At 38.6% G+C, this 11,469-nt stretch overlaps 1 protein-coding gene across 4 annotated transcripts in view; it reads left to right on the top strand.

The window, feature by feature from the left end:
- pik3cd (phosphatidylinositol-4,5-bisphosphate 3-kinase, catalytic subunit delta) overlaps window positions 1–10,913 on the top strand; it is a 21,319-nt gene extending 10,406 nt beyond the window's left edge. For all 4 annotated transcript variants that reach the window (XM_067591966.1, XM_067591965.1, XM_067591964.1 and 1 more), the window contains 15 exons: window positions 878–974; window positions 1,388–1,518; window positions 1,594–1,644; window positions 1,763–1,930; window positions 2,342–2,463; window positions 2,571–2,714; window positions 2,838–2,937; window positions 3,037–3,203; window positions 4,464–4,573; window positions 4,802–4,880; window positions 4,968–5,135; window positions 7,657–7,780; window positions 8,132–8,277; window positions 8,368–8,500; window positions 8,589–10,913. In XM_067591966.1, coding sequence (XP_067448067.1) covers window positions 878–974; window positions 1,388–1,518; window positions 1,594–1,644; window positions 1,763–1,930; window positions 2,342–2,463; window positions 2,571–2,714; window positions 2,838–2,937; window positions 3,037–3,203; window positions 4,464–4,573; window positions 4,802–4,880; window positions 4,968–5,135; window positions 7,657–7,780; window positions 8,132–8,277; window positions 8,368–8,500; window positions 8,589–8,726 — 1,878 coding nt within the window. In that variant the 3' untranslated portion in view covers window positions 8,727–10,913. The remainder of the gene's footprint in view (window positions 1–877; window positions 975–1,387; window positions 1,519–1,593; window positions 1,645–1,762; window positions 1,931–2,341; window positions 2,464–2,570; window positions 2,715–2,837; window positions 2,938–3,036; window positions 3,204–4,463; window positions 4,574–4,801; window positions 4,881–4,967; window positions 5,136–7,656; window positions 7,781–8,131; window positions 8,278–8,367; window positions 8,501–8,588) is intronic.
- Window positions 10,914–11,469: the final 556 nt, after the last annotated feature.

Raw genomic sequence — 11,469 nt, 5'->3', positions numbered from 1 at the left:
TTTGTTTCATGTTGAACACATTAGATGGTCAAGTGATATTTTTACTGATAACTACCTGGACTTCATTTCCATTGTATTCCTCTTTTGTTGCTTTACATGCCAACTTTAACCATAACACTTGAGACCTTATGAATATGACATCTATCTCATTTATATATTTTAAAGAAGCTGCAAAATCCTTTGCTACACTGTTTATTATTTAACACAATGAATTATAAAGTAAAAGTTGCTATGAACATGCTTTAAACTGTATCATTAAAATATTAAAGTTTCCTTTACTCTACTTGATTTGAATTCAAATGAACATCTCGATTAAAGCAGATGTTGTACAAGAGAGATTTAATAATTCAGTGCATTTTGGATTTATTGATGAAAAAGGTTTCTTCTTTAAAGAATCTTAAATATATCTTTTGAGGGGAGCCCCAGTAGCCTGCTGGTGAAGACACACACCATAGAACCGCAAAGCCCTTTGTTGTATATCATACCCTCTTTACCCATTTTCTTGTTTCTCTGCATTTTCAACTGTCAAATAAAGGCAGTAGATTCCAAAGAAACCAACTGTTTTTTATATCTACTGTATATATCTTTTGGATGTTGACCATATTTTAACTTTTTGACACAAAAAGACCTTAAAATGAGCATCTAGATGTTGAAATAGATATAGAGATCTCATTTTGTATCCCCCTGATGATACACTGATTTCAGTGTAACTGAGCAATCCTTAATTTAATTTCGACTGAAAATGATGGCGAGAGAGAGCTGCAGTACTGTCTTTTTCTTTCTTTTTTCTTTCAGTGTCAAAGATACCACCACTGTGCATGATTTTACTGTTTGCATATGGTCTTCATCCTCGCTGCCTCTCTCTCTGTTCTCTCAGGATTGTCCAATTGCCTGGGTGAACACCATGGTGTTCGACTACAAGGACCAGCTGAAGACCGGGGACTTCTCCTTGTCCACATGGCCATCTGTTCCTGGTACGTTCAGCCTTGTTTCTTCTCGTATTTATGCTTCATAAACACCCCACATGTTCACAGCCTCCTCCGCAACGCATGGCAGAACACAGTGAGGGCTGAAATACCCAACGTAGTGCTATCAAAACCGCACATATTCACACATTATGCACTTGTTGATGCACAATGTAGCCTTTTTAAGATATGGAAGTGACTGTTGTTTACTGGTGTCAACAACTTGGCTGTGAAGCAGGGCTACATGTTTATTCAGTAGTGTGACTGTAGCATAAAATGATGTTATCTTTCTCTGTGGTTTGGAAGAGCATGAAGTTTAACTTTCAGAATTAGAGGAGTTGTTTAAAGTAGAAAATATACTCAGCAAGTGGATAAAAGCTTCTGCCAAATGGCACATTTCACAAATTACATTTTTATCACAGATGACAAAAGCGACCTGTTGAACCCAATGGGAACCGTCGAGAAGAACCCCAATGTTGACAGCTCTGCTGAGCTTCTCATTTCCTTCCCAAACATCAGGCCACATCCTCTCTATTACCCTCCACTCGAAAAGGTACTCATTCCCAAAAGGCTATATTTGAGGACTTACTGAAATTTTGAGTTGTATTATAATCATCATCTTTTTCAGTTCAGTGATAAGGAGAAAAATGGCGAGGCCGGTGTTACAACTAAAGAAGAGGTAAGACTCTCCACATCAAACATTTTACAACTCTAAAGTACATTAAAAAATGGAAGGTGTTTCTTGCTGACCACATTTTTTTTATAAATATGTTGTTGGGTTGTTTTGCTCTCTGTAGCACATGAAGCTAAAAGAAATAATGGACAACAAAAACTACACCGAGTTTTTTGAGGACGAGAAGGAGCTTTTGTGGAAACACCGTGTTGTAGTCCGCAACTTTTATCCTGAAAGTCTGTCCAAGCTGCTCCTCATCACCAAGTGGAATAAGGTCGACGACGTAGTTCAGGTATGGATGAAGAGTTTTGGAGGGGAAAGCAATTAAAGAATTTCTCTGCTAGGATCAAGCCAATAAGTCTAGCTCTTTCCTTTTTTCTTTTCCTGTCTGGGTCATGTAAAGTTAAGCACGTCTACATAACAACTTTTGAGAATTTCTCAATAGATTTCAAACTGAGTTATTGCATAACCAACTTGTTTATTAGTAATTTCACATATTGTAATATTTTATTTGTCAGGGGTAATTGCTCACAATTTAGTGGTCCTTTGACCAGCCACTATCAGCTGATAGATTTTAAAATCCAATTGGTAAAGGTCTTGAAAATACAATAAAACATTCAATAACAACTTAGTCCTATCATATTTAACATCAGTTTTAGTTTTTTGCCATCTCTGTACAAAATAATCATTTGACTCTCTTCAGATGGTGAGTTTACTAAGGAACTGGCCAGAGCTCCCTGCCATCCATGCCTTGGAGCTCTTAGACTACAGTTTTCCTGACCCAGCGGTTCGTTCTTTCACTATCAGATGCCTCAGGAAGCTCAGGTACACTCATATTTATGTTCATGCTTTTGCTTAGATCCAAGCATCAGACATTTTGTGTTTTTGAGTTTCAACTGCATAATCATTTGTGGAACATTTTCTTTGCTCAGTGATGATGAACTGCTACAGTATTTAATCCAGCTGGTCCAGGTCCTGAAGTACGAGTCCTACCTAGAATGTGACCTCACCACTTTCCTTCTAGAGAGGGCTTTATCCAACATGAGAATAGGACACTTTCTGTTTTGGCATCTCAGGTGAGACGGATGAATACAGCAGAAAACACAAGATTGTGTGCGTCTGCAGCCTCTTCTTCTCTGACTGGAGAATTTCTTTATTATATACTACAACAATAAAAATAATAATATACTTTATTTTAGGTCAGAGATGCATGTGGCATCTGTGAGTTTGCGTTTTGGCCTGATTCTTGAGGCCTACTGCAGGGGAAACATCCACCACATTAGGCTCTTACTCAAACAGGTAATCACTCACTTATATACACTGACTTCAAGCTCTGAGATGTGTGTATTTGTTTTGTACTAAATTTCAGCCTCTGCCTTACTTACTTCTCCTACACAGCACGACGCTCTGACCAAGATGAAGGCCCTGAGTGACTTAGTCAAGTCGGGCTCCCAAAGGACGACAGTGGAGGACCTGAAGCTTTGTATCAGACAGGGGTCCTACCTGGAGACCCTGTCAGACCTGCAGTCACCACTTAACCCCAACATCATCCTCAATGACATCTGGTTAGTGCCAGACACTCACCACACACACAGACACACACACACACACACACACACACACACACACACACACACACACTAACTGCAGCATAATCTTTTTTGTCAAATTGCATTGTTTACCTGCTTAATGGGATTTTCAGGGGTATTTTTGGTCCCTTTCTGAATTACAAAATATTATATTCATAGCATTTTGTCGTATTAACCTTTAATGAGTACAGTACCACTGAAGTCTTTTTTATTTTTAAATAAATAAAAAATAAATAAATATACTATACACCATTTTACACTTACTTCTGAGTGTTGTAAATCTGATGATTTAAAAAATTAATAAAAATAATGGACGTAGCCACTGTGATGTCGCCCATTGGTTTGTGGACTCCTGTTTTGAAGCCTTGAGTTTGCATTTTGACCGTCGCCCTCATGGATTTTTGGAGCCAGAAGTGACCGTATTTGGACAAAAGGGTGGAACTGACCCTAACGCTGGCTGCTAGCTTGGTTAGGATAGTGAACTGGCAGTCTATGGTTAACTGTAATAATACTAATGCTAATTTTCGCTAGTGAAAACAGGCTTGAATGAAAAAAAAAAAGTAACGTTACTTACTGGAAAAAACTGACTCCTTAGAGGATCTTTTAGTTGCCTAACCAACGTTGTCGCCGTGGTAGCGACTTGCCTGTGACAGCACCCACCTGTCAGTCAAATTGGCCATGCCCTTAATTGTGCATAACTTTAAGCCTTAATAAAATTTAAACGGGTAAGTTATATAAAAATTCACCCCTCATACAGTTGTCATGAATGGAAAAATTAGCTATAGAGACCAAAACTGTTTTTTGTACCAGGCTGTAAACATGTTTATTTCTGCTGTTAAGTTGTGCATTTTAACATGGGGGTCTATAGGGATTGACTCACTTTTGAAGCCAGCCTCAAGTGGCCATTCGAGGAACTGCAGTTTTTGGCACTTTCGCGTTGGCTTCATTTTTCAGCCTCAGAGGTTGCTGCTTGGTTAGCCCTGTAAAAAATTGCCCCATTCCCTACAGAAGCCCACAAGGGACAACAGTCATTGATTCATAGATGTTTAGCAAGTCAATAAGCAAAATGTCACCTGGTCGAAAACTAAAACAGCCATGCTAGTTGCTCTGAGGCGGTCGACAGACTGACATTACCATCACATTTTCTGAACTTTCAAGTGCATTTTGTCTTTAGTCTATAAACCTGGCACACTGTTAGGTTGATCATGTGCTCATAATGAGTATTTTCTGTTGCAGTGCAGAAAAGTGCAGATTTATGGATTCCAAGATGAAGCCGCTATGGCTGCTGTACAAGAACCCCTCAGCCCATGGAGACATGGTGGGCATCATTTTCAAGAACGGAGATGGTGAGATACAAGAAAATCTGAACACAGCCACACACATACTGTGCACATTAACATACATTAGCTAGATAAACATATCCACCAGGTTTGGAAAGGGATATCCCCAAAATTTATAAGAGGGAGGTTACAAGTATGAGGGTAAAAATTAGCATGAAATTCATTCATGAAATTCATTTGTGACAGTGGAATCAAAGATTTTTTTCTCACCTCTCTTTCACTCATCACCTCCAGATCTTCGACAAGACATGTTGACCCTCCAGATGATCCAGCTCATGGAGAATTTATGGAAGAAAGAAGGCCTGGATCTTAGGTATGAGCTGCTGTCTACAGCAGGTGTTGACACTTTTGCACAATTCTTCTGGAAAACCAACCTAATACTGTTGATTTTGCCTCACAGGATGATCCCATATGGCTGTTTGTCCACTGGGCACAAGACGGGGCTCATTGAGGTAGTGAAGAACTCTGACACCATTGCCAATATCCAACGCAACAGCAGCAACAGTGCTGCAACTGCTGCCTTCAACAAGGACGCCTTGCTCAACTGGCTCAAATCTAAGAATCCAGAGTGAGTAAAATGAACTACTTGCCACACGCTGGTTATTCTGGGAAGCCTGAAAATGTAATCTTCTACTGTTTTAATCTCTCTGGAAGTGATGAACCTCTTCTACCCCAAGAACGCACCTCAGGGTCTATTATTGGTACACCCAAGTATTCAAAGCCACAGAATTTAATCCTGTCCATCCGTTTTTGCATTGTTTATCGTGATCAGGGTGGCAACAGTGCAGAGCAAAGCCGCTCATACTGCCTTCACCCCAGTAACTTCCCCCAGCTTTTACTGTGGGGGATCCCCAGGCCCGCTCTATCATGAGCTGTGTCCCAGTTGCATAAGTTGCACTAGTTCTAGCCATGTTTTGTTAGTATGTAGTGTGTTCACCCTGGAAAAATGTAGAATCAAAGTATGCTTAAAGATCCCCTCCAGACATGTTTTAGGACATATAAAAATCCTCTGCTTAGAATAATAAATTGTGTCTGACATGTTTTTTCCACAAGACAAATGGCATGTCCTCCTTCTTCCTCTTAAAATAAATTAATAATCTATGAATATGCAAATATTTTTCATTTCAAAAGTTTAACTGATGTACACAAGATGTTTCCTACTTCACTGGGGAGCCTACTCTCAGTGTAAGTGCACTGGAAGTTTCAAGTTTCTTGTGTTACTTGTATACTGGCCCTCGGTTGGTTCCAAACTAGCTGTGATGTCACAGATCATGCTTGTAGATACACACCTTGAACTCAGATTCAAGGAGAGCACAAAGAAAGTTTCCCTCTTCTTCAGATAAACACAGAAAAACACAGTCTTCTAGTGTCAAACTCTGCACATACATCATTCTGCACAGTGAAGCTTAAACATGCAACTGAAGGAACAAGAGAAAAAAAACACATTTTTGAGTGGAGTGGGACTTTAAGAAGGCCAGCATTAAGAATTTAGCCAGGGACCTTCGCCCCCACCCCAACCCCCCATGTCATCTACTGTTGCATCTCTACCACAACATCTCAAACATTTTGTGCTTGCTGTTAGGTTTTTAAATTGGAAATTTACAAGCAAGTTGTGTAATTTCCTGTTACAAAATGGTGAAGTATATTAATATAATAATATAACCACATCCCTAATGATGTGTCCCAGTAAATAACAAGATGTGTGAGGAAACAACCAGAAAAGTGCAGCAACAGTAGCACTTTCAGTTTTTTTTACATTGTGCAGAATTGAAACAAAGGTATGAAACATGTTACTTCCAGTGCACTGGCTCTGTTTTGAACAGTATTTTCAACTAAGATTAGTGTGACAACTATAGATATTCAGATATGTTAATAATATGTTAAAGATCCCCTCAAGATATGTTTTAAAATATATGAAAAAACTCTAATAATTTGTGCCTGATGTTGTTTTTCCATGAAAAAAGTTTACACATTAAACTTGTGTACGTTGCACACTGGATCACGATTGGGTCCACACTAGCTGTGATGTCACAAATCATGCTCGTAGGTACACATCTTAAATTCAGAAACAGCCTTCTAGTGTCGAACTCTGCACATACATCACTCTGCACACTGAAGCTCAAACATCCGCTTGAATGAAAACAACAAGCACATTTTTGAGGGGAGGGGAACTTTAATTAATAAACATTACAGGCACAAGCTTTTAATTAAGGATACTTTTACAGTTTGTTTGTTTTTTAAAATTCATGTACTTTAATGTAGTAATAAAAGCTTGAGTTAGTTAAGTTTTGATATTTCACTTAATTTAAGCATGCCACACTGTATCTTCAATTGGAACAAGCAGGTATAGAGTATGTAGATGGTTTCTCTTGACAGTATGGATATTACTCAGTATATTAGTCTTATTAGTATATTAATTCCACCTATGATGGGAGCATCTAAGTTTTATGTTCTAAGAAATGTTCTCGATATGTCTGTACAGTATGTGGTTTGAATTGTTTACTTCAAAATATTTATTGGCTTGCAGCCTTTTAAGACGGTGACAAACCAAGACTAAGTGCACAGGCGACTACAGCTTTAGCAACATTAAATGAGAGTAGATTTTTTATTTGGTCCCAGACAGTCTGAAGGTCTTGTCTGCTCTAAAAGCTCCTTGAGGAGAGAGAACTATTCTGTGTAATGAATAAGCCTTTGTACGTCACTTTGGCAAGACGGGCCCAGCTGACTGCAGGACAGAACAGAAAGGTAATTAGCTTGAAATGCTGGAGTGCCTGAAATGGAGCGGAGAAAATTAGTAAAAGCTTAACACAGTGAACCTCATGCACGTCTAGACCGTAATAGGATGCGACAGTAAATCATTAATGGGTGACAGGAACTCCTCTGTGAATATTTCATTTAACAGTGAGGAAATCCTGTATAATATTTTGAGAACTCCTCTCACGTCCCATAGTGTGTGTGTGTGTGTGTGTTAGTGTGTGTGTGTGTGCAGCTTATGAGACAAAGATGAGAGAAGTGCAAATTCATTGTAAAAACAAAACTCGCTCACACGTTGCTTCCTTGTTTCTCTGAACTTCTTTTTTTGTCACCAGGGACAAACTTGATCAAGCAATAGAGGAGTTCACGCTGTCTTGTGCTGGCTACTGTGTAGCTACTTACATCTTGGGCATCGGAGATCGTCACAATGACAATATCATGATCAGGGAAACTGGACAGGTGGGATTACCGAATATTATATTTTACAACATAAGAAATCATTATGGCACCAAATTCTACCACAAGGGGGCGATTAGACATTAAGTGGGGAATGAGTGGTAATTTGTAATACACAACTTTTACACTGGTGCAGTAGTTATCACTGTTTAAAAGCACAATTGTTCTTTCCTGTGAAAAGTTCCACAGTTTCAAAGTAGCCAATAACCTCAGTAACACTTAGCTTTTTGATTATTTTGTCAGACTAGGTGGTCATTTTGAAGTCTTTACGGGTCATTCACGAGTCTTTTAGAAATGTGACTGTGGTCAGTGATTCAGGACCTACTTTATTTTATTTTCACCTTTGCCCCTCAGCTATTCCACATTGACTTTGGGCATTTCCTTGGCAACTTCAAGCGGAAACTAGGGATCAACAGGGAGCGTGTGCCTTTTATCTTGACTTACGACTTTGTCCATGTGATCCAACAAGGAAGGACCAACAACAGTGAGAAGTTTGAGAGGTACAGTTTATCAGTCAGCACACTGATCTGGGATTCTGTACACATTTTTTTATAACTGATGACTGATTTTTTTGCATCTATTGTTGTCAGGTTCAGGGAGTACTGTGAGCGGGCCTATAAGATCCTGTGTCGGAACGGGACGCTGTTTGTCAACCTCTTCGCTATGATGAAGGCAGCAGGACTGCCTGAGCTCACCTCCTTCAAAGATATTCAGTATCTAAAGGTGCGCAGCAAAAGATAATGCTGATGCTGATGCTGCTAATGAGGATGCTGATAATGTTGACAATGGTTTGTTCTCTTGTCTTCATCAGGACTCTTTAGCTTTGGGAAAATCCGAGGAAGAGGCCTTGAAGAACTTTAAGGTGAAGTTCAACGAAGCTCTACGAGAGAGCTGGAAGACCAAGGTCAACTGGATGATGCACTCCTTGGCCAAAGATAACAGACCATGAAGAACACTGAACCAAAAATGATTAACTTATGGAGTTAAAAGAGAAGAAAGCGCAATCAGATATTTTACTTTATTGACTGCATTCAAAGACACTCAGCAAATGTTTACACCTGACTGACCTGTCTGTGGGAAGCGACGACTAACCAGAGGCATCCAAAGACAGCGAGATGATCACGGAGCAGAGCATCAACACAAATACTTGTGTGGAGGAAATCCATCACACTCATCTTTCTGCCATCAAACAGTGGGATTCTACGTGTGTTTTTGATGTGTTGAAATGGCTACTTGAAAACTACCTTTTCAGCAGGAAGCAAACTGCAAATAAACTTTGTGATGACTTAAGACAAAGACACCATTCAGTCCTGCGACGGGGCAGCAGTTTCATCTCAAGTCTTTCATACGATTTACAACCTTCAACGACCATGTCATTCCCTCTCATTTCAACTGCCTCTTTGCAATAGTGTCTTTAATTTTATTATATTATATTTTATTTAATTTTAAGTACTTGTACAAAGTGATAAGATGATAAGATATTTTAAAAAGACTTTGGGTTGTATTACTAAATACAGTATGTTGCCTTTGAAGTGCCGGTAGACGGTAACATCGGACAATGGAAAATTCATTGTGAGATCAGAAAATAATTGCTGAATGAGACTTTTATTTAAATAACACCCCTGTGTGCCAGGTTGTGTTTACTACACAGGAACGCAAATAAGACTATGGACTTGTATAAGTCATGTGACTTAGGGAAGTGTTTCACAAAATGTGGTTCTCCTACACATGGCCGTTTTGAAAGTGTGCATCTCTACTGTGTGTTATTCCAGGTGATGCACGTCTTGCGTCTATGTGTGAGCGCTTCTGTTATTCTCTGATATTTAAGTTATGCACTGCGACTCCCATGTTTTTAACTGTTTTAAGCTGTGCCAGATGCCATGAAGGAGATTTCATGCTTATAGTGTAGAACACCTCTATACTTTGACATATCTAATGCAGTGTAAAATGATGTTTTGTCCGTTCAAATGAGACTTTGTGCTGTATGATTTAATGTTATGGTGCGTTCAAATTACTTTAGATGCTGTATATCCAGCTGTCAGTCCAGCAAGGACCACTTGAATAGGAGAAGACGGTGTGCTTTTTCAGAGCCATTTTTATTTTGCATAGGAGTGCAGATGATCTCTACCGTTTGTATGAGTCTTTGTTCAATGATGACTTTTACAGAAGAGGAAGTGTAGCTGTAGATTACACAGCAAGAAGATTTAAATACCTTAAGCTACTGAAATATTTACTGTAGCAGAGACTTTAAATATGGGTCATGACTGTCTCTCAGTGTGGGCTTAGCTAAACACTTTGCTGCTGCTTTAAGCCTGGAGGAGTGATTCTAGAGGGTGTATGGGCTACTTTTGCAGATTGTAAAATACACTGCTGTTGCCTTTTTAATTGATTGTAATTTATGAATTCTGTCAAATGGTACAAAACCTTTAGAGGCTCAGGCCTGATTTACATGTGTGCAGCTAAAATAGACAAATCATCCTGTCAACATTGTAGGTCTAATGTTGACTGTCCTTCATCTGCATCCTGTTTTTACATTTGCTTCACTTGCTGTTGGGAGGGAAACATGCTCTCAATAAACAGTTTACAACCGCAGAGCTCAGTGAGGCGTACTTTGGGCCAAGCCATCGTCTACCTGTTTCTTTCAAAAAGACTGATGATGGACAAGGTCAAAACCACCAAAGTCTCCCTTCTTTTCAATTAACCCAGAATAATCCCCAGTATTTTGAGGACAAGTGTGGGAGTTCATGTGTAGAAAATCAAATAATCCAGTTCTCCAAATTATATCAGCTGGATGTGCAAATGTCTCTCCAACTGAACAAAGAAAAAAGTAAATAAATGATTTGTGTTATGAATAAATCAATGAAAAATAGTCCTGTATGTCCTTGTATGTTAATAATTTAAATTATGTGTTTAGTGTAGCTTCCATATTAAGCAACGTGTAATATGTGACAGGCTGTGGATCTACTTTGGGGCTGTAAGAATTCAATTGATTTTGTAGGGCAGTTGTTGCAAAAGTTGTGCATTCTGTCCTCTGGCTCCACAGTTGTTGTTGTGTTTTTTTTTTGTTTGTTTGTTTTGTTGGCAATAATGAAACAACATTAACAGATAAATTCACGTATGTGTTTTATGTACTGTATTATACTTTTTCCTCTTTTTTGTGTTTTCTTTATCTTTATTGAACACAGAATCATATACACATACCATCATCATTATACAAGACATGTAGTGAATACAAGTGAACATACTGTAACATAAGATGGCGATACAGACAACATGTGAACAAATATGCAAATTATTACATTTTGATCACTTTTCCTATTATGAGAATGAGAAACAGCATCAGTGTAGGCTTTACAGTACATGCATATATATATATAAAAAAACTAATTTCTGTGTACGTAGGTAATGCTTTCCTTGCAATGTATTCAGAGAGTCTGCATATGTGCAGCTGTAACGTGAAAAAAAATAGATCACATCAATTTACAGAAGAAAATCTGACTTGCAACCAATTAAGTTCCTGTAAGAATTGTAATATTTCTCCCCATGGACATAAACCTTCCACAATTAATGACTCAATTCACAGTGAACCAGTTCAGAGAAGAAAGTACAATTCATATCAGCAAGGCCTCTGTGTTTTCTGAAGTGTGTCCCCAGATAATGACATTAATATCATAATATAATCATTTGATGAT

Source organism: Thunnus thynnus, chromosome 6, assembly GCF_963924715.1.
Source record: "Thunnus thynnus chromosome 6, fThuThy2.1, whole genome shotgun sequence".
Classification (NCBI taxonomy): domain Eukaryota; kingdom Metazoa; phylum Chordata; class Actinopteri; order Scombriformes; family Scombridae; genus Thunnus; species Thunnus thynnus.
This window is presented reverse-complemented; position numbering and strand designations above follow the sequence as displayed.